Consider the following 25,419-nt stretch of genomic DNA (forward strand, 5'->3'; position numbering starts at 1 on the left):
ATTAACCGTTAGGGGTCCAGTTGGATTCACCAATAATGCATTAACCATCTGGGGTCCGGTCGGATATTCACCTATAATGTGCTAACCGTTTGGGGTCTGGTTGGATTCAGAACAGTGAACTATCACAGTCAGGGATTCACCAATAACGTATAACCACACTTACCCTGGTCACATTTAATGAGAGCTATAACAATGCAATCAAGTGCGATTTATTACAGCAACAGGTACACAGGTTCTTTGGATTGCCGGCGATAGTGACTGTCTGCAAAAGCAAGCTAGCATGCATGAAATACACAGGCGTTACAGGTGCACAACCTAGAAATTAACGCATTAGAAGGATCAAAGACTCTAGAGAGATTTATCACCAAGTGTTCAAATCTCACCCAAAGGCATCCCAATGGGAGGGGGGGGGAAGAGAGGCTCAGCCCATCGACCGGTCCCAGGAGTCAGGATGTCGTAACGATGTTGTATTCCCTCAGGATGGTATCTCCCCTGACGGTGGTATCTTCCCTAACATCCCCTCTCTCTTAGGCCAATTTATATTATTTTCTATCTTCTAGGTGGAGCTTGAGTGGCTCTAGTCAAGCATATCTCAGTTATGATTGGTAAAAAGTTCTCCCGTCTCCATTTAAAGTAATAGGCTCCCAGAAATTCAGAGCACATGCTCAGTGAGGGGTGATCGGACCTTGGAGGCATGTATCTTTTGGGATGGAAGTGTGTTTTGGTATTATAACGAGCAAAAAGTACACTAGGGTACAGCATTTGTTAAAACAAGACAGGTCCTTGGCTCAGGGTAGCAGAAAGTGCAGCTTAACGGTCTCAGTGTGCACGAGAACAATCGAGTCCCCACCTGGCTACAGAGCCTAGCTGTGGTGTCTCTACTCCACACTACGCTCCGTACAGTTCCTTAGAGCTAGCACACCAAGTTTCCCCAGTACAATAGCATCTAAGGTTGGAAGCCTAGGGAACGCTCAGGTAATGCAGCTATGCCCTACCCTGAAAGCCCCTTCAATGCTGTACATCTTTCATTTTTATTTTCTAGTTACTTCAGGCAATTACACCACAGGTGGCTATGGGACAGGCTCTCCCACAGCTGGTAGAAAAGTATGAGAAGTATGAAGAAAAAGTAATAAAAAGATTGTCAGGAACTTCAAAAATGTTTAATGACTATCAAGCTTCTTTTGTGCGTGTGTGGTTTTTGTTTTATTAAACTGAGTTTTATGAAACTACAAGAAAGGTAAAGATGGTGATAGATTAAGAAAATTATGTGCTGGACACTCTAGAAATAAAGACTAGTACAGGTACAAATCCTGCAAAACCCTTTATGTGATGTACACACAACATTTAGAACTGAATATTTACAGCTTAACATACAGTATTCATCCAGTGGAAAAGGTCATAGAGAGCATTTACATGAGTTACAGAAGGCTTTTTTTTACTTTTTAAACAGTAGGGCATTGAACAACTCTGTGCTGAAATGGTTTAAATGCATAAGGCCAGAAACAGGTACTTCCATTACAGTTCATGTAATTACAAAAGTCTAATTGCGTAACATAAGTCTGATTTACCAGCAGAGAAACAGTTTGCTGGAAGTTATTCCACTATAAATCAGTTTTCATTTATATAAACTGTCTCGAAGTGTCAAGTAAACATTAAAGTACGCAGAACATTAAGTATTTTTACAGGATCAGCGCACTTCAGATTTCTCAACAAGGAACTACTGAAACAGCAATAAAAAGGAGCTTTGATTGTAATAACACAAGTGGCTTGACTTAAACAAAAAAGAAACCATCAGCGCACACTAACATTCTTACGGTGATTTCATGAACATTTACCAAAACACTACCAAACAATACTTTATTTTCCTTTACAGCCAGTGCTTATTGGGTGAGAATCAATAAAACTGAAAGATAACAAAAGAATTTCCTTGTTAGCATTCAATTTCATGTTAGTATACATGAAGGAGACAATTCTACTGTAGAATGCGTTTACACCACATCTGTGCTGTCTGTACAACCTTTCAAGTTTTAAAATAAAAACATAAGCAATTATAAATATTTTAAAGTACTAAAGATCTTTAACATCTAAATAAAGATTGCTGGATTTTCAAGACTGAAGTTTTTTCAGGAAGAAAAGGAGACAATCCAAACATTTATCATGATTGCTGGACTGATTTAGATCTCTTATTCCTTACTGCAGCTAGTAAACACACATCTGTCATTCTCAGTCATACTCAAGCTATTAATAATTAGAAAATAAAAATGAGAGTTCCCTCCACATAAATCTTCATGAATGGAGATACAAGCCAGATTAAATACACATGATTAAGAGTGACAGGCAGGGAACACATCCACAAGCCAACTACTCCAGCTCACTGCTCTCAGGCTTGATCTGCACAACCCATCTCTGGACACACTCAAGATTCATTGACCGCTGCAGAGCCATGAAGAAACAGTGTGACTGAAACATGATGCAGGAAGAACTGCAAACAGGAAGAGCCTCAGATCATATCCAACGTGCTTCCATACAATTTCACATGCCCGCCTCCTACCAAGACCCTACTTAGATGTCAACACTTAAATGGGAAGCAAAGGTCATGAGGTGTTACTCAAATTTTATTTTTAAAGCATGATTTTGTTGCTGCATAAGTCACTTGTGTGTTGTTAGGTGCCTTGTTGCCAGCAATGTTTAAAAACAATTTTAGAAAAGTTCTCAAAATAATCAGGTAATCCTGGTAAGTGTTCAAGTCTGAGCACATAATAGATTTATTTTCTTTATATTTAAGTAGTTGCTATGAGAAATTAGAGTTGACATCTACAAAAGCTGCGTAATACTTTCAGTCATTTACAATAAAATTAAGAAACGCACATTACACTCAAACAGGTAACAATACTTTAATGGATTACTCCTTAGTCACTGTACAGTCCTGAGCACATTTTTGCAGGCATATGTCAGGTCATCATTCTTCCCCCACAAGTCCATATGACATACACCATTTGGAAGAAAATTTAATACTTCTGAAGAGCAGTATCTTAACTTAGCTTTGGTAATTATCAGTGCAACTATAGAAACCTTTCATTTGCTTTTCAAAAACCAATTAAGTTAAGGCAGGCACTATTGTTATTAAGATTCTTCCATCACCTTTTGACACTGATAGAGCAGACCATCTGAAAGAGCTGAACAAGGTGATCTGAACCACAAGGCCAGCATCCCTGAGTACGTACGACAGTGCAGCAGACAGGGCACGGATGGAAGCAGCCGGCATGCCAGTATTCCCTCATTACCTTAAAACAACAGAGGTTATAGAAAAAAAAATGAAAGAACAATTAGATATAGGTATAGTTCACAAACACTATTTTTCTCTCAACCTTCTGTTATCTTCTACTCTCATCCCCGTTCTTCATCACCAAAAATGTATGCCTCCTGCATGTAATTCCAGATTCATCTAATTGTTTCATTCCCACATTTCTGTCCCATCCAAAACTCTTCAGTGGAATAGTTTGCTCCCTTGTAAAATCTGTTGTTTGCTGCACGCTTGTACCTTGCTACCACCCTTCACAAATGTCTGAGTAAGGCCAATAAAGTCCTTAGGAGAGCATCCCTGCATTTACCATACACCCCAATGTTCACTACCTTGAACTGTAAGGTACCTGCTTCCATATATCTATTTTCCTAGGAAAAGTGGTTGTGAGCAAACTTACGGTGTATTTTCACTCACCTATAATATCTACTATGTGGAGTTTCAGCTTCTGCTGCAGCGTACTCAGAGCTGTTGAGAGGGAATCTTGAGAAGGCGACATTTTTATATTCTGTTTCACATCATTGGAAAGGGACAACCACAGCTTCCCAAAGTCTTCTGTAGTCATTTCCATCGGCCTAAAGTTCAGCACAAATCATAGTAAAATAAAAATTCTTCGGAATAAGTTTGGTCTCCTAAAAATAAATTCCATTTCCAAAAGCAACTGAACAGAGCAAATAACAAACAAATGCAGATTAGTTTAAGGAAACCACTGCTCTTCTCATCTTATTGTTAAAAAGTTTCTATATATTTTTTTTTTCATTTAGAAATCTAAAGCAAGGAATAGATTATTCTGTATAAGTGAAAGACCAAAGTGAATGACCTTGAGATACCTGCCCGCTGAAAAAGTTCATCTAGCAAAAAGCCTACTGAAAATAAGACTTCCCCCCCCACGCAAAAGTTGTCTACTTTCTCACATAATGTATGGGACTTTAACTGAACTAAGTGATTTGAGTAGACGCATTTATATTTTGATTTTAAAACATCATGCCCTTTTTACCCTCCTGTTCATTTAGTTCTCAAAACCACATTCCACCTTTCAAGACTATTCCAACCTGCAGCTACAGTCAGCATTCTTTCTAGGTTCGTACTTCTTCCTGGACCACCACCCTCCCCCCCTTTTTCTTTTTTTAAAGTATGAAAATAACAAATTACTATTATTAGCAGCAGCAATTTCTGTTGGATTTAAATTAGCTGCTCAAGATGAAGCCTTGTATTTTCATAGTCAATACACAAACCATCCTACACTTGTCTAATACTTATTTGAATAGACATTTTTTTAAAAACTGCAGCTTATTTACCTGATGAAATCCAACAATGACAAAGTTACTGAAAATTCAAGGCAAGGTTCCATCTCTGACTGGTAACTAATGGAGCCAGGAAGAATTCCCTGTGTACAGATTTTGTCCATCCAAACACATTTCTGGCAACGTTCCACACTCTGAGCTTCAATTACAGAGAACTGGTGGGCAGGACTCTCCAAAATCTGCATTTTCAAAAGGAATGTAGAATATATCAGTACTGCTTGTCAAGTTGTGGCAAGGGCTAAGGTACAGCTATAGAACTTTGTAAGTGCTTTTTATTTCCATTGATTTTTCTTGGACTACTGTGGCCAGCAAACAGAGCTACCATTCTTCAGTTCTCATCAAGGATAATCATTAGCATCTATAAAAACATTATGAGAATTAAAACTGAGGAAATTGATCTCTTTTTGCTATTTGCCCCCCCCCCTTTTTTTTTTCCCCTGAGTGATTGCTCTGAGAGGCAGAACCTGAATTCTGTAGTTCAGTCCCAAACTAAACTAATATATAAGACCAAGAAGCATTGCAACATAGCCGAAACAGCTTCAATTGTGTAATAAAAGTAGAATGTTGAGAAATCATCCCCAATATTGAGAATGTTGAGAAATCATCCCCAATAACTTCAAGGCTGCTCAGCAGTCCTTGGCCTCTCCAAACAAACAACACAGAGCACAACCATAGATACGTGGGATATTAAACGAATTACTAGGAAAAAAAAGCAAACACTAGATGTTTATTTCCTATCAATGCTATGGCAGATTTGATGTAAGCTAGAAATCAGAAGGAAAAAGGCTTCATAACTGAAAACTGCTGATTGGTTAAGTCAACTATAAACCAAACATTTGACTTAATTCTTGTCCTGTTATCACTTGCTGAGTGTCTACAGAAGGTTTTATAATTCTGTCCTTCCAGTAAAATTCACGGAGTCATGCCAATATGTTTCTTAAACAACTTTTAAAAAGTTTCATTCAAGGCAATCACATGCTTTTACCAGCTGGATTTAAATCCCAGGTGCAGCTTATCTCGAAAATAAACTGACTCCTCTCCAACATCAACCACATGCATAAGAACAAGAATGAAATATAACTGAGGTCTGTTATAACTGAAGAAAACCAAAGCTTCACAATTTTATGATGCATTTTTTTCCTTCACAAGTCTGCCTACCAGATAAATACAATAACGACCGCACAAGCCCAATAGCCACAGCAATAAAGTTAGTGATTTTTCTGGCAACTCAGGTCATACCATTCTGAGTGCTTCTGGTTAGACTTGCATTCAGTTTCACACTGAATGAAGAAGCTGAATTCAGAACTGAAGAATCATACGTGTTTGTTATAGAGAAGCAAACAATAGGAAATGAAACCAAAGTGAATAAGAAAACTGAGATGCTAAATCAAATGACATTTTAAGATTAGGTACCGAGACTTCTTTCATTACCCTTTAGGAGGTAAGTAAGAGACATACCACAGGTTTTAAGGACACGTTTAGGGAAAAAGGCACATCTATTATATTAAACTAAATATGACACACTGAAATGCAAACAAAAACAATAAAACTCCAAGTAAATTTGAAATAATGGAAACTAAGTTTCTTACCTGAAAGTGTTCTGCTTGTTCAAACACTAAGTTTACAGTATTAAGTGCAGAACTCTTTTTATTTGAAGCAAACACAGCGAGCAACAAAGAGTCATCTTTCCACACCTTACATAAATACAGAGCTAAGGCATCACTCTGACAAAGTTCCACTACTTCGGAATGAGGAAGCTCTTCTAGTTCTTTTGGTAAGGAAGGGACCGACAATGTTTTGTTGGCACTTTCACACAAAGCACTTGGAGAAGGCTGAAAAATTTCAATATTACTGTCAGCAAACAAAGACAACGGTGATAGCCTACTATCTGAAAGTCTGTCATCCAGCCCAGGCTTTTTAAGGGACTGAGGTGTTTCAAATGCTAACTTATCTTCCACAGTATCTGAAGAACACAGAGAAGGTTTTCTTAGTCTTGTGTGTTTATTTCCATCACAGTCTTCCTTGTTAACAGGCACTGTATCAAGTAAGGGACCAAAAGTTGAAGCAGCACTGTTTTGGATGTCTGATGCCTCTTCACTGGTTTGGGTTTCATTTATCTTTGATTTTCTTTTGAACTTTTGAGTAGCCACATCCATTTTCCCCATCTGAAAAAGAAAAAAATGGCGATGGAGAGAGCTTCCAGCAATATGCTGTGTAACTTAACAATGAAACAGAAGCAGCAAAGGCAAATAATGACCAACAAATCAGTTTAGATGACAAATACAAATAGATTGCAAACATGTTAATGGATTTAGTAACAGGCTTTTGTTAAATTTCTTAAGGGGTGTTGGATTAGCCTATAATGCAAGAATGATGCTTAGGTTCTCCACAACAAACTGACAGTTCTTATTAAAAGCAGCTACAGGTAAACATTTTCTGGTTAAAACAATAAATAAATACCAAAACACGAGTGAAAGAATTTGATAATGCTAGTCTGATAGAGATTACTTTATGCTGAATTCTTCAATCTTTCACATTGTTATCGTACATAAATAAAAAGGGCGTTGAAATAGGATGCCAAATGAACAGTTGTTAGTGAAAACTGAAAACAAAACCTGAAGGTAAACAGAAGGAAGTTCTAGTCACTGAGATCTACTTCAGAGGTTGTTTGATCAAGTAGTATCCAACCAGTTTCACATTCATAACAAGTTACCAGATTACAAAGGTCATTTCATATAGTTTTTCAATTACATGGATCATTCACCTAGCTTTCAAAATGCTGATTTGATCTCTCTTTGCATAAAAGTATTTTTAATTGTAAATAATGTTAAATATGAACTTCAGGCTGTTAAGTCACAGAAGAATCACTTACCAGACTGACACCAGCATTTGATCCTAGCCCAACAAACAATGTCGATGCTAACTGCTGCTTTTCTTTTTCTTCCTCGGAGAGGCTGGAAACTTGATCAGACTGAGATGCAGGAGGATCAATCACCTGTCCTGCTAATAAGTTGCCACAAGAAGCAGCCTGTGGCTCATCTGGTTTCCCAGCTTTGCTTTCTTTCTTTGGAAGATAGCCTTCTTTGCCCCACAACTTCCTTATTCCCTCAAGTTTCAGAGTATTTGTCCTTTAAAAAAAAAATAAAAAAAGCAAATAAAACAGGACTGCGAACATTTTCATAAAAGCATGCCAGCACTCTGCTCTAAACACCATCTGCAGGTTTGATACTTTGATATACACAGGGAGCAGTGGAATACTAATGTTTTTCTATCTGCATAAAGTTCTATGTTGATAATGTCATTCATCACTTAAAGCATCCAGCAAATGCAAAGTAGGCTATAAAGTAAGCATAGATAACTTCAGCCAGTAGTAGACTACATTTGTCAACTCAGAGATTCAAGCATGTTATAAAAGTAATCTGAAAAACATTTTCAGAGTGAATATAAACACAGTATCTTTATTTCTCTCCAGGAGAAAAACTGTGGGAATCTCTACGTTTCTTTAAATAGTTCCACTGCTGGTTCTTTAAAAACAATGTAAGTTAATATAAGAGGCTGAAAGTTATGAGACTTAGAAAGTATTTCCTGTAAGATGTGTTCAAGTTCTTGTACATCCTGAACTCCAATAGAGGTAAATTCAGACACAGGCTGCAACTCTTTCACCTAAAAGCCTCACTTTTTTTTTTTTTTTTTTACACAAGCTGGTTGAAAAACTCAAGAAAGCTTTCATGGTTTCTTGTATGCCCATCTACCAGGGTATAAATGATGTAACTAATTTTTATGGAACTACAAATATAGAATTTATTTGTACTGTTCTAAAACTTAGGAGTATCTTACACTGCAAATCTTAGCCTTATTTTGATCCAAGAAGGTTTCCTTAAAAGGCACATTAAATTAAGTCCATAAAAAGCAAATGTGGCCTATAAAAAACCTGAAAGAATCTAGAAAAAATACTCAATTTAATCATCAGATAATCCTGTCTCAATTTTACTGCATTATCATTTAAACTGTTGCTCGTGAGGAACATGAAAAAACAGTTTAACTGTGTTAGCCTATTTTCTAGGTATTTCAATGAAGATGCTATCCTGCATTTCTTCTTACATGATAGAAGCTTCCATGTTAAACTGTATTCTTTAATTCCATTTAATGAAGCAAAGAGGAAGCAAAGGCATATGATAATGACAAGGACATAAGTTCAAATGTACTTCAATTAAAATGCAAAGTAACTCACTCTTTGTGCCCAGTCTCAGCACTGTTACCCGACGTATCAGACCCAAAAGATAAACCAGTGGGGGATTGTCTACCAGTGATGCCAGATGAGGACACACTTGAAGCAAATGATAATCCATACGGTTCAAAATTCAGAGCTGTAAGACAGTCTTTTAGAATTATAGTAAGGCACAAAAAGGTAAGATTTTATTTTTTCCTGAAAATTGATATGCTGTATTACTACATGTCTCAAGCTTCCCAGTCAGGATCCTATCCTCATTAAAAACAGATGTGTCCGCTCTGAAGTAACTTCCACTTAGACACAAAAGAATGTATCTAAAAACACGTATTGATTTGGTAGCACTTAATTTTAAATTTTACCATTTTAATTACTACAATTATAAAGAACAAGCGACTTTATGGAGCATCATTAAAACAACTGCTTATCCTTACTATTTGTAGAGCGAAATACTGCACCAGATCTAAATAAATAAGCTTTTCTATTTGTTCATGCACCTGTGTAACACATTTTTGAGTCCACAACAGCATGTCCATGTATCACTATCTGTTTTGCAAACATTCTTGGCACCTTGGGTGATAACTTGCTTTCAATAAGACTGGAAAATCAGGATGCAGGACCACCCACCTTATCCATGCTTTACCAATCAAAATGTAGTCTGAATACCTTCTAAAAATTGTTTTGGACTATAACTCAACATAAACAGTCATTGTTATGTAAGAAGCAGAGCAAAGACTCTTCACTACAGCCCTAAGACTACTAATGGGTGCACAGTCCCTTTCTCTCATCTCCACTCAGCCTTACTCTTTCTTCTTCCCAAATAAAGAAATAAAGCAGAACTGCTGTGCATCTGGGATGAGAGAGGTCTCCCGACAAAGGAGGAGACAGTACTAAGGAAGTGTCCTGTTACATAAACAAAGCAGGAAGGAATGGATACAAGGGACTTCGTGATAATCAGCAGCCATATTCAGATTCAAACACTACCAACCTGTAAAAATTGGTTAACTATAAAGAACGTCAAAATAAACTTGCAAAGTCATCTTCCAGAACATTTGTGAACATTCTTCCTAACCTCTATCTTACCTCCTAGATTTCTAAACCAGTGGAAAATGCTAATCAACACTTGTGATTATTGAGGAAAAACAGCAATCCAATCTAGTTCTTACAATGTTTTCACTGCAAAAATGTAAGAACACTGAAAACACTGGACTGTAAAATGGAAGTTCTGCAGTCACCTTTTTCCTGAGAAAGCTTCTCCTCTTGTCTCTGGTGATGAGGCTTATACGGCGCTGCACCACGGCTAAGTCCCTCAGCGACAAACCCATCCAGAAAAGATAAGGATGCATCTACCTATGCAGAATTAAGAAAAATAAGCAATGAATATATTTCCTGTACACACGCCTGACATTACCAGAAGAAAACTGTCTTATCAGCAAGATTAGGATCTTCTGTCTTACTTCCCATACCTACTAGTAAAGCTGCTGTATTCCTCAGGCTTGTGAAAATGTATATGTACAGAAATTATTAAGCAAGTATGTTGAAAAAGATATGTAACTTAAATTAGCTCTTCCAATATTGACTTTTTGTCTAAAAAAATAAAAAAGCACAGAGGGGAGTTCTCAAAATGGTTGACCCACCATTATATGAAAATATTGAAGCCAAAAACAGAAAAAAAGAGACCTACTCTAAAACACCAGCAATATCAATACTATTTTCCCTCATTAACTATGGACATTCCAGTGCAAATTTTACTAGTTTCTAAATGGGAAGCAAAACCTTTTAATTAGGAAGCTGTACCGTATCAGTAAAACAGGTCTACATATAAAAAAAATCAGCGTATGCAGTTGTAATTTTGTTAAAGGTACTTCAGCTTACTAAATACCGTGTTCTATACTGATTAACAGAGCCAAAGATTCATCACGTCGGAAAAAGTGTATTTCTCAAAACCCACTTTAAGGAGACTAAACAGTGACACTGCTCAGAACTGTCAAATAATTTATTTTGAAAACACTTTCTGTCGAGTACTTAACCCCCTAGAACTACAAATTAGTTCAGGAACAACACACACTGCTGTTATCTTACCACCATGTCATTGCAACTAGCATCAAACGGAAGCAAGTTTTTCATCAATACTTTATCTTCACACAGATGCTTCAATTCAAAGGCATGTTGTCTCATGCAAGTATCTAGAGAGCTACTGAACTCTTTGATTAGTTTGTCAATCGTTTTAGAGCAGGAGGTGTGTGATGCTATCTTGGTGACTGCAGCCATTATCCACGCTTTAGTGTCAGAGGTAACGAAAGTCTTCTTCAGCAAGCTGTGTAGCCTTGTCAAAATGATTTCTGGATCAACATCTGTAGCAAGGCTGGAATATTCCCCCAAAACCTATGCACAATGAACAGAGAAAATACACACTTAGACACGGCAGCGCATTCAGTTTTTATGTTAGTATGTAGGAACAAATAGTAACACAAAATCCACCTCACATTCAAAAAAGTATCACAGATGCTGGAATAACTAAGATCTTAGAACTTTCTATTCAAATAAAATGAAAGCAAGAGATTCTGCGTAAGGGAATACCTCTCTACCAGATTTGGACTCCTAGCATTTATTTATTTTTTAACATCTTTTTCACTTTAAAGCTGCCTACACTAAGTAACCGACACATAACAGTACAGTAGGCAGTACCACCATGCTGGCTCCAACTGCTCCAGTCTGCTACTGGTTTAATCACTGGTGTATGAAGGTCGTAACTGCTTTCAGTAGCATAAGAAAATCTGAACACCCAACTGCGTATCACGAAGGCATTCCAGTCCTACTGCAGGAAGACAGCTCTATCAAGCCTACACAATTGACTAAACTGTCTCCAAACTGCTTGAATGAGATAAGGTCTAAAACGTGTACTAAGTGATTTCTCTATCATGGCAAATGCTTGAGGCGATCTTTGTGTTTATCTCTGTAGTTTCGAACTCTTAGTTTCTTGAAGATCAAATAGTTGTTCAAAAAGAAAGCTAAACAGCGATTAGGCCCTTACAAAAAATGGTTTGTTCATACTGCAGCATCTTCCTTGGACGGTAGCTGAATATTAAACAAGTGTCAAACAATACTATCACAGGACTCAGACAGTTAACTACAAGGCTAAAGCTGCTTTTCATAACCACATCTGGCCTAACTCTGATAAAAACAGAAAGGCTCTCAGCATGCAGGCAGATTAGTTGGCTGCTAAGCCATTCCAGTAGTAAACTGCCTTGAAAGGGAGCATATCAGCTTTTTGATAAACTATGACAAACTAAATAGTTTGTTTGTCATACAAGAGGTCATTATATTTCAGTGTATTATCTCATCTTCGAGTAAAAATACAATAATCATTATTAAAATAAAACAATTAAAAACATCACCACCTTTGACAGTTTGTTCACATCTATGTACTCAATTTTCACCATGTGTCTACCTTACCCAACTCATGACTTGTAGGAATTTCTGTGGATAGAATGTATTTTCCTCTTCAAGTAATGTTAAATAAGACCGTACTGCATACGTTCGCAGCTGTTCATCTTCTTTTCTATCATCAAATCCTAGAGAGGAAAACAAAGTGTATTTTGCTTGAAACACAAATGCCACCTGTATCAACTATTATGTCAAAGTGTATTTTAAGAAAGCAAGCCAGGCAATTAAGTAACAGATATAATTCTTCAGAGCACTTGGTGAGTTACCTTCAGCCAAAAGCCTCAGAAAGTTGTTTGGGATGTCAGGATGCAGAGCATCACCTCCAACTGAAAACACTGCATTCATTGTTTGGATGAACCACCCATTGTCAGGGGCATACCTGTCCAGATGTTAAGGAATGAAGTGCTAAGGCATAACTTTTTTTTTTCCTTTTTAGTTTGCTAATCAATACATCTTAAGTTGTAAATGAATAAATAAACAATAGAGTGAAAAAGAATGGTTTAAGCAGACTTCATGCAGCAGGGAGACATTCACACAAGGACTTAGTTCTGAAAACATGCTCTATTGTATTTCAAGCTCACACTTGTCCCATGGTAGCTTTCTAGAATATTTTTTCTTTGAGTTTATCAAGTATTATTTGATCAATGATAGATTGGCTCTTTGCAGCAGCATTTTTCTGTTGTTTTACTGAAGAAAAATAAATATTTAGAAGTACTCCACAGAAAGCAATGTTGCTTTTTATATACTTAAAATTTGAACAGCCTAACTCTGGAGGTTAGGAAACATTTTTGCCTATCCTCAAACAAACCCTGAAAATGAATGAATGAATTTCCACTGAATGGAAATTTTCAACCGTAGAGAAAAGTGAGTACAGCTTGTTTGTTTGCTGGCTGTTTTGTTTTTGTACTACTGCCTGTGCCACGCAGCATACAAATGGAACAGTAAGGTACTTCCCCACTACAAACAGCTTAAAACCCAAATATCAGACAAAAATACACACAGAGAATCAAGCAATGGCAAGTCTTGCAGTGATACCCACCATATACCGGATGTCTAACTATCATTTATCTTTCAAGCACAGTTGATCGATCTTTATTTCCATGAAAATGTTATCTTCAAATCTATAAACCAAGAGTTACCTAGCAGGGAGATCATTCTCACAATTACAGAACAGCATGCAATTCAGCAATGAGACATCTCTCTATACAGTAGCACAGGACTTCCAAATTTTAAATTACAAATACAAGGTTTAAATATTAAACCCCAAAGCCAAAACGAAGAATGTTGAGTGCTATTACTCCCAGAAAAATACAACGTTCTAGTCATTTTTATACAAGTTTTCTTTTGCTTATTTTTGCATTTGAAAGTGGAAACCGCAGATATAACAACTTGATTAAAAAGATCATGAAAGATGCTTTGAAAGGTACAAAAGTAACGATTGGCTGAGCTCCGACTCAAGGCTTCTAAAAATAAAAGGATATTTCTCAGCAAGTTCTGCTACTTTGCCAGATAAGGTGATGATAGCATATTCTTCCTTGCATTCTTTTAAGTAGTCAAGCATCTTCTGAACTATGACTATCACATTCTGTCCATTTGTAATTCTATAAAGAATCTCTAAAGTCTGAAAGAGAAAGCAAAAGAGATTTGATTGGTTCTGATGATTCAAAACAGTAATCAGTCAAAACAATAACACCTTAGCACAATTGCCAAACTGAGCAACTGTCTTTACTTGGCAAGTCTTAAATGAAGCATGCTTCTTACCTGCACAGTTTATCTCAAGTACTGATAGAGAGAGCAGTTATAAACAGTATTAATGTGACACAATATGCTTCTTACAATATTTGTTTTAGAAAACTTACCACCCATCTTATACAGTAACTTCATTGGTTGTTTTTTGAAAAATTCACTGACCTCCCTTTTAATAATAGGATCTGGGTGGTCCAGACATTCAATTATTGTCATCTGGTGCTGAAGTGCCAGATTAGGATCCTGCTGAATAACACAGGTCAGAGCCTTTAAACCTAGAATATAAGCAATTGAAAATTATATACAAGAATATGCACCATTATGGCAAAACTGAAAACTTGTTAATGAAATCATCCTTACCTAAGTATTTCAAATTAATTTTGGGTGACAAAACAAATTTTCCAATACACTTGGCAGCCTTTTCAAGTAGTTCAGATTTGGGGTGAATTGTATAAATTGTTTGGACACATTCAAACAAGATGGCTAGGGGAAAAAAAAGCAAATAATATGTATTAAATAATTCTATTATGTAAAACTTAACAAGCAAACAGACATACACACTAGTACGATAAAATTATGAGACTGAATGCAGTCCATTTAATATTTTAAAGCAGTCTTGTACCTTACTCAAGTGTCTACTTCCAAAGAGCTGGGTAACCCATAATTTCAGCTTTTAAGCAGATACTTTGTACACAAATACATTTCCTTTTTGCAAACAAATGATATTCTCACCCTACATACTCCATTCAACTTAGAAATACACAGCTAACACTGTAGTACAGCTTTAATTACATATCCTAACAGCAGACATATTCCTTTTCTGATAATCCACTAACATAAGACATAAAAGAGCAAATTCTGGTTTAGGTTTTAGGTTATTCTGGTTTAGGTGGCTGAAATATTGCCACACGCATGCAGGGAAGCAAGAAGAGTCTGGTAAACAATTTGTCATTACTCAAAGAAAAAACAACAAAAACAAACTGAGAACAAAGTAGAATATAAAATGGCATGAGGACCAGTTCAGGTTTATGTTGAATCAAAATTTTTTGCACAAAAGCAACACACACCTCAACTTTTACTGGGTGTCTGAAGCCCACAGAAGAGATTAAATTCTTACAGAATCAAAAAAGAAAACAAAATTAATGCAACATTTTAGTTACAGTGTACAAAAGCATTTGAATAATTTAAATGATTACATATTTCCTTCACCTTGCATTTGGATCTGTTTTAGCTCATTGACTGTAACAGGGAACTGCAGTACTGAACTGAACTGCAGAGTACCTGCCTATGTAATAACAGGATGAAAGACCATCTCCTTTTATATACATATAGATATATTTTAAAATATTTTCATTTAATACCTAAATGTTACTATAGTGATTGTTATATCTATTAATATTTCTTCGTTCTTGTTTTATCATATAATTAAATTAATATTGTTAAATCAATATTATTTGTGGTATGTATACACACAAATACATACACACAGACACTGATTAATTTGATCAGTCTTTGCCACTCCACGTACAACTTCATCTTTAGAAGTTCTTCCAACCTTGAAGTCTCCTATAGTAGCTCAAATGAGCAGACTGTGACAGTCTTTAGATGAAAGATTTGAGGCAAAATGTTTTTCAGTAATTCATGATTTCTTAGTTACGGCAGTAAACCTAAATCATTGCAAGAAGAGAAATGCTGTTCCTGAGTTTAAAAACTTGGCACAGCTGAGAAAAAGGTAGAAGTGAGCTTAATGATGCACAAAAAAAAAAAATTAACCTAAGTTAACCACCTACAATAAGTAAAAAACATACAATAACTAAGGACTTTGTGTAAAAAAAGAATAATCAGTTATAATCTTCTTTGATATCTTATCACTGAGAAATATTTTATAAAGAGTTGATTACACGTGAACAAGAGTTACATATCTAAATTCTGTCTTTGAATAAATCACGATAAACTGCTCACTTTGGCCCCTTAAGCACTTAGCACAAGTCTACAGTTACTAACTCCAAGTGCAAACTGTCTGTATTATAAGGAAACATTCTTCCCAGTATCGTGTATGTTCTTGTCTCATAGAAGCAATAAACCAAATATACAGAACATATGACAGGTACTTTCTCACGTATTATTTACTACAAGGTAATAATTTCCTCCCTACCCTTGTTTTTGGTGGAAGTAATGCTTACACAGTATTCAGAAAATAGGTACAAAGCAGGCATTACGCTAGATCTAGAGCTCTGGTCCACATTTCCCTTTTAAAGTCAGTTATAAAACATGTCTTGATTTCCTCTCCATCCCATCAGCACAGCTGCTGTAGCATCACCTATTGGGCTTTACTTTAACAATAAAGTAACGGGATGGAGCTTTTTTGGTCCTTAATGTACTGTGAAGCAGCTCTCAGGTGTAGGACTCTAGAACATCAGATCTGGGTGCTTAGATGCACTGAAGTCTTGCAGAAGGGAAGGCAAAGCAAAATCCAAATAAATTACTCCGCTTCTTATTAGAAAGCCTTAACAATGCAATTATTCCTTTTGATTTTGTTCTAGCAACAAATACAGCTTTCCCTGCAGAAAGGATAATGAAATTAACATAGTTTTAAAAATTCTAAACTGCGATGTGTGCCAAAAACATATTTTCACATGCACTGCTATCACTGAATAAAAACAGCACTTCCAGAATTAACTGTTGCTAGAGAAAAAGCCATACACAGCTGTAAAGAGCCAATGCTGTCACTTGCACACGTACTGCCTTTCCTAGAGCAGAGAAAATATCAATGGCTGAAGATCTAAGCATTTCTCATAAACAGGACTGTATCACTAGGATTTTTCTTTTACTATTTACTTCAGCTTGGACAATGTTGAGAGCTTTCATGAAGAAGCTAACTTCCTGTATTTACAGGCAAGGGCAACACAAACATAAGATAAAGGCTTTTCAGTCAAGATGAATTCCCTCTAAATAATAAGTCTGTTTTACTTCAGTAATAAGAAACTTTGCTGTTCAGAAATATATCACTTGTTCTACAATTTACTAGTCAAATACCTAAGAATACATTTCTTGTACAGTAAGAACAACTGGATTTTCCAGAAGTGCTGCATATGCTCATTTAGTGTGATCAAGTGCTCATTCAACCTTTCCAAATACTGGTAATTAGATAAAAGACCCTCACCCACCATATGTAATATTATGATTTATTTCTGCTCTTCTTAAAGATTCATCCAGAACATCATACATCAATTCGCTTGTCCTGTTTAACAAGAAATATTTAAAATTCTTATTTGCAGCATGTAGTCTTAACTTCCAAACAGCCCAAACACCAACATTAAAATCTGCAATGCAAATTATTTGTATCTATAGATTCAGTTTAAGAAGTTAGAACTCTATCTCTATACGACATCCAACAATGTTTGCAGCTTTCAAAAGGAACATTTACCATATAACAAGAAAAACGCTTCCATTCTACCATATCACAAGAAAAAAAAAAAAGGAAAAGATCATAGATAACTAGGTACTCACAAAATTATACCATTTTTTAAGTTATCTTTACTGTGGAATTTTACCCAGTTGTCTCATAACCTAGTAACATAATTTTCAGAAAATATATTTCAATAATATTCCTTAATTAATTGCTTAGCCAATCCAGAAGCTGAGAAATTAATTTCTCTATTTGAAAAGTATCTTCTCAATGGTTAATAATGAATTAATGCATAAAAAGTACAACTCTGAAATCCTTTTACAAAAAGACAGAAAGGTTGTCTATGAGATACTGTTCATAACTATATTCTTTGTGCATTCAGAGTATTATTACAGAGAAAGACCTGGTTACCTTGGATCATCTTTTCCTAACAGCCCTAATATTCTTAAAAGCTGAATTTGTAACCATGGCGCTGGCACACTGTGATAGTTGAAGTCAATAGGAAGCTTTCCTCCCACTACCTGTTTCAGGATCATTACAAAACTCTCTGTCAAGTCCTTATATCCAGATGAGTTTTCCTACATAAGAAAGAAATGCAATTGAAATACTTTAACGTAACAACTCAAAGTACAATATATAAATTGAATACAATCGGAAGTGGCCACTATTTTATTTCTTTAAATCTCTTTCTACTCTCATCCCTGAATATCTACAAGCTCCTTATTTTAAAGCATTTGTTTCTTGCACTTTTGCAACAAAAAAAGAGTGAATTTAACTTCAAGGCAACGGAAAAAAAATTAGTCAAATTTCAGTGAACACATTAACATAATGCAGAAGTTAAACTTGGTCTCTAGTTAAGGATACAAATGACACTGACTTCTTGCATAATCCAAATCTGTCAAACTAGATTGAGAGCTAGTGTGAACAAATACAACATATCCACAATCAGGTAAGTTAACTTGTCTAACAAGTATATTTTTGTAGCAAGACCTTGCTAAAAAGCTTCTGTACAGTACAATGTGCTTCAAATAAAGAAACGTATGAATAACTGCTAGGGTTCAGATGTTCTTCTAATTCTTTGCCTACCTTAATCATTTCAAGATAAATATGCAAAGAAGCAGCCATGACACCAACATCCCTGTCACATAAGGCTTTCCGGAACTTATCATGAATATGCTGGACTTGGTTAGGAGCAATGAGATAGAATTTATATAAAGCTTGAACAGCCTTTCTTCGGATAATTTCCCTGAAGAAAAATGAGATTTACACAAAACAAAATCAAGATATTGTGTCCTTTATGTACCTGACTTAGCAAAACAACTTGCACTTGTTATTTCTACAGTAAACTTATTAATAGTATGTTATCCGCTAGGTATGAGATTACATAAATAATCAAACTAAGGTTATGCATAACTGTAAATATACTTTAACCAATAAGGTTTATAGAAAGAGGTTGTTTTTTTTTTAAAAAAAAAAAAAAAGCAAGCATTGAAAGGTTCCCATTCTCCACTTACTCTACAAATACCTACATATTAAAAGGACTCCATGTTAAAGGACTCCAGCAGACAAGGTAAATTACATTTACCTATCAAAAGTGGTTATTAACAAAAATAATACCTGTTCAGTGCTCAGTCAAGGGTGCAAATAAATGAGACAAGAATACAAGAGAAACTAAGAAGAACAATTTCTGAAAGTAATGACAAGAAAGATCAAATCAGAGAAAAAACATCAGTTTACTAAAACCACCTACAAACCTAAGACACTCAACCTTACAAGGCCACTTGCAGTTGTGTAAATTAATACGTACTTCGAATGTTGGAGCTTGTCTTCTATTAAGGGAAGAACAGCTGGAATCATCTCCCGTGGAAAGATCTGACTAACAACAGTTAATGCCATGCACACCTCTACAAGATTAGTGCTCTGTAAGTCCTATTACAAACATTGAAATAAGACAGTCAGTTTTCATTTAGACTTCAATTTTGTATCGACATAGCCCAAACTTTTTTGCAAGAAGGCTGGATCCAGCTCACCTACAGCAAGCATCCTGCTGCCAGCCATGATATTGTCTACTTGAAGTGTCAAGTGACACTTGAAGTGTCATCTCTCACTAAGATGACCAGGCTCTTTCCTACTTTCATACAGTAACAAGCAACTCCTCACACTCACGTTACAGAACTACATTCGTATTCTAAATTTAAGTGAGATCAACAGAGAGCTACAATCAGCATTTGCTTACTGAAAGAGTTTGATGATTATAAAACTAAACCAAGTCCCCAGTTGGAGAAGTACATGAGTCACTTTACACTGACGTTAACATTCTTTCTAGCACCTTTGATCTAGCCCAAACAATTTATAAAGAAAAGATGAGCAAGCTCAGTAATAGTACCAATTACATATTTTTACACTAAATTAAGATATTATCTATGCCCTAAAAAGAGAATGCAAATTACACGTGATACTCTACAAATGAGGAAGAATTTAAAAATTTCCTATCTGTCCCAAATACAATTAAAAATAGTAAATGCAGCTCATTGTAACCATCAAAGGAAGCATAGGTGGATTCATGAAATAGGATTAGAATTACTTTTCAAAACAAATCAAATGTTTAAGATTTCCGGCTCACATCAATATTTACTCCAGCCATTTGCCACAGTGAGGTTTTAGTGCTCGTTTTGGTTTAGCTGTTTGAGGATTCTTATTTCTCACTTCTTTCCATAACCCCACCAGTTTCAAAACAGATTTTTAAAGATTACAAATGGTTCCCATCACAACAGCCAAACAAGTACCATTTTCAGTCTTTAAGCTTCTGTGACTACTGTAACATCAAAGTAATCGCTACATGTAAGGGATGTAAGTTACAATTGCTCCATGTACTAATACAGAAGATGACTCCTATGAAATATTATTAGGTAATGGATTTTCAGTGTCACTCCAAAGCATATTTTCAGTTTCTATCAAAATTACCAAAATAACTCAAAGAAGCCAACAGATACTTTATGTTAACTAAAAGCAATTCATTCCAATATGTATGCATGGCTCCTTCTGGAGTTTAAAACTATAAGCAAAGTTTGATGGTATTTCTCCTGGGTAAAATTTAAGAAAATATTGATTAAATAAAAGGAATGCCAAGATTAAACAGAAAAGTGAGATATAACTAGTGAATACATAGCTGAGATGCATGGCTTAAAATGGAAGAATTGGTCAAGGTTAGTTAACCTCCAAACCTTCAAAAGCACTGTACCTTCACAACTGTGTTGACAAGTAGAAGCAGCAGTTCATGATTTTCATGGAGAAATAAAGAAACAGCCAAGTAACCTAAAAAAGAAAGCAGCCTCCATTAATACATACAATCAATAAGCAACTTCAAGACAAAAAACTTAAGCATGTCTGTAATACAAGAAGAGTTAAACAACAAAAAAAAGTAGTTAAAAAGCCACTGATGGATGGCAGTAGCTCATGTTTTAAGTATCAAGACTTCCTTTTCTTCGCAAGCAAACCTACTGTATTTAAGTTGCAGTAAAGCTCGATAAATAATGGCTAAGAAACCACTTGCTGTGAGAAGTAAGATACTGTTAGGAGCTAGAGAGCAGTCAAGAACATTGTGAGAAATCAGTTTCTGCATAGTGAATGTCTCCTCTGCTGACAAAAGTATATTCCTAATCAAACGCACTTCCTTATATTTGTTTCTCTTTCTTCAAAAGATATAGTTCAGTTTCAAATACAATTCTGCACTCCAAGTTGAACATAACATTATTCCACCACCCAATGCCAAAGCCTCCCTGGTTATTTATTAACAAAGAATTCCGAAAGCCCAGAAGAGAAGCCTGCCAGAAACCTTTTTCTTCAGAGAAAGAAAATCCTCTTCCTTTCAAACTAAGGGAGTTAAAGCAGGGACTAGGAGAGTGTGTCACCACTCAGACATACACTGTAGTTATTTGTATTAGAGGTGGATCTTAGTCAGGAAAGGCTTGGCTCTTTTAGGACTTGGAAATCAAAATGAACAACTTAAATTGTAGTGTCTGGACTATCAGACATCTGAACCTATCTGCTTGTGGAAATACACTTGATCAGTTCAGAAAACCTGTAAAAATGTAGTACACTTCGATTCATCGAGGCTAGTATTGGGTAAGAAAATAACTTAATATCTTAACTGAATCAACTGACAATGGTTCCTTAAAGACCTTGGTATATGGCACCAAGAACAGACAAGGTCAATCTTATATATCATACATAGCTGCAAAGCAAAATAAAGAAACAAACCACATACACTCTTGATGACATCTTTTTGTCAGATCAAAGCTTAAGGGCTTTTTGTGTCTGGGGAACTTTAAGTCCCTTCATTAAAAAAAAAAAAATGTTGCTTCACCAAAACCTACTTAAAAGGAACCCTAGCATGGAAAGGTCTCAAACTGATTAAAATGATTAATAAGAAGACGCACTGGTTCTTGACACTTACAAAGTCAGATATAAAGTTTTCTTCAAAAGAGCTTACCACCTGCCCTCCCAGGTTTGGTGAAGATTGAAAATCTTAGTCACTACCAGAGCATCTGTGCACTGGCTTTCATTATTCGGGGAAAAAGCAACTTTAAATCATCACTTGTAACACATTTTCTCAGAAACTCCAATACTTGAGGGGATGATCCAGATGAAATTCAAACAAAGGATATCAAACAAGCATATCCCGCAAGACACTGCCTTCCTTCTGTGTATGCAGACATAGTATTGCTTGGAGTTAAACCATTTTCTCTGCAAACAAGAAGAAATGTCTTCACTAGGCAGTTGAACCAGCAACTGCAATAAATCCTCCAGACGAGACAGGCTCACAGCTACTTCAAACAAAATCTACTCAAAAAGGTTTTATAGCCACCTGGGCAGGCAAGGAAATCAGCTCCATGAAAATTCAAAGAAATCTGAAATAGCCTTTCATATTTCCTCAAGAACTTCTACACCTATGCTCTAAGGATCTCCCCGTTTGACTCATTTCTTACAGAACATTACAATCACCAAAACAGATATAAATATTTCGTTTATTGCTGTTAGCAGCGTGGCCTTAAGCTCATTACAAAAATTCTAAAGAAATATCTGCAAGTTAAATGCTGGAAAACCAGTGCTGTGCTTGCGGTAATTGTCTGACATCAACAGTTTCTTCTAACTTTGTATTCTAATGCTCAAAACAAAGTAAGATCCTGACAGAAACTCATATACAGCTTGGATTTAGTTTTTAATTGTATTTCTTGCAAATTACTTGTTTATTAGTGCTGCATTTCAAAAACACTGAAAGAACAACTGATGACTTAAAATATTTTCCCTTGCCTTCTGTTCTAAAAGTTCACAAACTAGGGACTTGGTTATTTTCAAAAAGAGGAAAGACTACAAAATGAAATCTTGAAAGAACACTTTGAATAAGCTGTATTTTTACATGCGTTACAAGTTCTACGAAGCTTTAAGAACGCTGTCTGAAAATATGACAGGGCTACAACCGCATACACATACCAACTCTTTTCTCCAAAAGATTTCCTTGCTGTGCAAGCTTGATTGCATGGATATATCCAAAGGAAGACTCGTATCCCAGCATTTCACAATAGATGAGCCTCACCATACATTCTTTCATCAGTCTCTGAAATACCAAAAATAAATTATTGAAGCTTTCCCGTCAGCCTTGTTTCACGTGCTTTTTCACTGCTCTAATGGAGTAGAGGAGTTTGACAGCAATACATGCAGGTTCATAGAAATTTCCTATATATACATACACGAAATCAGAGTGCTTCTGATTTTTTTGTTGTTATGAACATTCTTTTGTGAATCAATAATGATTTTTGACCACAACAGCAGAACTCTCCATATAGGTCTCTCAAAGTTGTTATCTAATTTTGATTACCATACATATAATCAACACCAAATTAGTAATTTAAAAAATATTATGAAGTAATCTCAAGCGTTAGATATCACACTATTAACGCAATCTTTAACCAGTCGCTACGCTGACCTAGAATGGGTTATCACATATATATGAGGTTAAGACTTTATTTTCCCCTTCAGATCTGCACTAATTAACCCAAGCCAGACATATACATCAAGTCCTACAACTCAGACGTGAGCAACAGAACATATGACAAAGCACAGCTTCTTACATTGCAGAAATTAATTATAAGAACAACATCAGACTGCAGAGAACACTATTTGATAGAAATACTTCGTCACACAACTTTTTTCCTACATTATTTGAGAGCACAGTATGACTGGACTCTGAATACGATATTGTCCCAGTTTGTTAATAGAGATCAGGACAGTACCCTCACTATTTTAACCAGGCTCCACATACACTGACATCTGTACTTTTTAATGGTGATGATTACGTGTCTATGCTGCAGATACCGCGTTCACTAGGCAAAAAGAGTGGGGCACGCTGCTCCCTTCACTTTGTGCCTGCTGCTCCTGCAGACTAACAGGACTTACAAGCGTAGTGGTGGGGGCAGAAACCATGGCTTTCAAACTGGCTATCTCCTGCTGGATGAGCTTTTCTTCTTCCTGGGAAAAGAAATTAACCTGACTTTAAATCGTGCGCGGCTCTGGAGGCGAGACACGAAGCACCTACTGGTTACTCGGTTACTCGGATCTGGCGGGCTGCTCAGCACCGCGGGCACAGCCCCGCTCCCCGCCGCAGCGCTGCGGACACCCAGCCCCGCGCGGGGGCACCCAGCGGGCTCGGAGCCCCCCCAGCCGCGGCCCCGGGGACCCGAGGCCCTTGCGGGGCGCGAGGGGAGGAGCGGGGAGGAGCAGGGAGGCAGGCCCCGGCGCGTACGTGCTTGGAGCCGAGCGCCGTGATGCTCCTGATCAGGCTGCCGAGCCGCGAGCCGACCGACGGGCGGCCGGGGCCGGGCCCCGCGGGGTGCTGCGGGCCCAGCAGGGCGGGCAGCGCGCTCAGCGTGCGCTCCACAACCTCGCTCATGGTGCCCCGCGCCGCCAGGAAGCCAGGGCCCGGCCCGCCGCCACGCCACGCCCGCCTCGGAGCCCGCTTCCGGGCGCGGAGCCGCCAGGGGGCGCTGCGCCGGGAGGGGCGCGGCGGGCGGGGCCGGCGCTGGGCGGGAACGGCGCTGGGCGGGAACGGCGCTGGGCGGGAACGGCGCTGGGCGGGAACGGCGCTGGGCGGGAACGGCTCGCGGCGGGCGGGGCTCGCGGCCGCGGGCCGTGAGGGGAGGCCCCGCCCCTTTCCCGTGCGAGGCGCGCGGCGGAGCGAAATTCGCTCGAATTGGCCTCGGTTTTGCCTCAGCCCAACGGTGCTTTGGCGGGGGCGGTGGTGGGAGGGGGTTTTCTTCTAGCAGCGGGGGGGGAGAAGCTGAGGTGGTCAAACGACAAAGGAAAAATCTCTGGAGAAAGAAACAAATGCAGAAAAAATTTCTCCGTCCCCAGCGCGCTTCTGGTAAAGAAACCGCCTGGTGGTGGGAGCCAGGAAAAACAGCCGGGCAGGGGCAGGCTGAGGGCAGAAGCTTTACACGTGTTAGATTTGGCATTTCCATGAAGCCGAGTTAAAAGATTTGTACTGGTAGTTTTTAAAGGCTTTGTTTGTTTTAAGAAATGCATTGGCTACGGGTATCTCATCGAAGAGTCACTCATGCAAAGCCGGAGTGCTGCCCCACAGAAGCTGAAAAACCTCCTCAGCCGTGAGCACCAAACCTGTGAGCGCAGCAAGCTGGGAGGGGCTGCAGGTGAAGGTGCTGGAGCTTGGATCAGTGCTGTGAGGTCCCCAGCTCGGTGCTTAGCACCGCACTAAGGCCCGGAGTCCTGATCACCTGCGGTGGGATACAAATAAAACACTTTCTGGAGGATGACTTTTAGCACACAAGCCCTCAGGCTTCTGCGTCATTAATTTCTCGTAGTGTTGATGATGGCATTGAAACGAACAGGACTATTCATAGTGCACGCATATGTGCAAAATACGTGACTTACTGTCAGATGGTTAGAGATATTTCTAATGCCTTGCATA

The 25,419-nt window shown here is 37.6% G+C and overlaps 1 protein-coding gene across 2 annotated transcripts; it reads right to left on the minus strand.

Moving 5' to 3' along the window:
* Window positions 1-1,308: 1,308 nt before the first annotated feature.
* Window positions 1,309-24,455, minus strand: AP4E1 (adaptor related protein complex 4 subunit epsilon 1). Of its 2 annotated transcripts, XM_027467217.3 has the most exons (21): window positions 24,238-24,455; window positions 23,892-23,963; window positions 22,929-23,052; window positions 20,677-20,750; window positions 19,243-19,364; window positions 18,522-18,681; window positions 17,847-18,013; window positions 17,194-17,267; window positions 14,387-14,509; window positions 14,192-14,301; window positions 13,762-13,901; window positions 12,547-12,659; window positions 12,290-12,408; window positions 10,916-11,218; window positions 10,069-10,183; window positions 8,837-8,972; window positions 7,478-7,733; window positions 6,195-6,770; window positions 4,600-4,784; window positions 3,719-3,876; window positions 1,309-3,284 (listed from the first exon to the last, which is right to left on the minus strand). In XM_027467217.3, the coding sequence occupies exons 1-21, from the start codon at window positions 24,382-24,384 to the stop codon at window positions 3,124-3,126; spliced, it is 3,435 nt and encodes a 1,144-aa protein (XP_027323018.3). In that variant the 5' UTR covers window positions 24,385-24,455; the 3' UTR covers window positions 1,309-3,123. The 2 variants fall into 2 exon arrangements, with proteins under 2 accessions (XP_027323018.3, XP_005019530.3); XM_005019473.6 differs by lacking the exons at window positions 23,892-23,963; window positions 24,238-24,455 and adding an exon at window positions 21,928-22,181.
* Between the last annotated feature and the right edge of the window lie 964 nt (window positions 24,456-25,419).

The sequence above is a fragment of the Anas platyrhynchos genome, chromosome 11, assembly GCF_047663525.1.
Source record: "Anas platyrhynchos isolate ZD024472 breed Pekin duck chromosome 11, IASCAAS_PekinDuck_T2T, whole genome shotgun sequence".
Classification (NCBI taxonomy): Eukaryota; Metazoa; Chordata; class Aves; order Anseriformes; family Anatidae; genus Anas; species Anas platyrhynchos.

What these genes read in the sequence shown, in the direction of transcription:
- AP4E1 (XM_027467217.3), bottom strand. Translation starts at nt 24,384, where the DNA reads ATGAGCGAGGTTGTGGAGCGCACGCTGAGCGCGCTGCCCGCCCTGCTG. An exon ending in ATCCTATTATTAAAAGGGAG is followed by an intron (nt 13,902 to 14,191) that starts GTCAGTGAATTT and finishes TTTCTCTTTCAG; the next exon opens with ACTTTAGAGATTCTTTATAG. An exon ending in CTAGTTGCAATGACATGGTG is followed by an intron (nt 10,184 to 10,915) that starts GTAAGATAACAG and finishes AATTCTGCATAG; the next exon opens with GTAGATGCATCCTTATCTTT.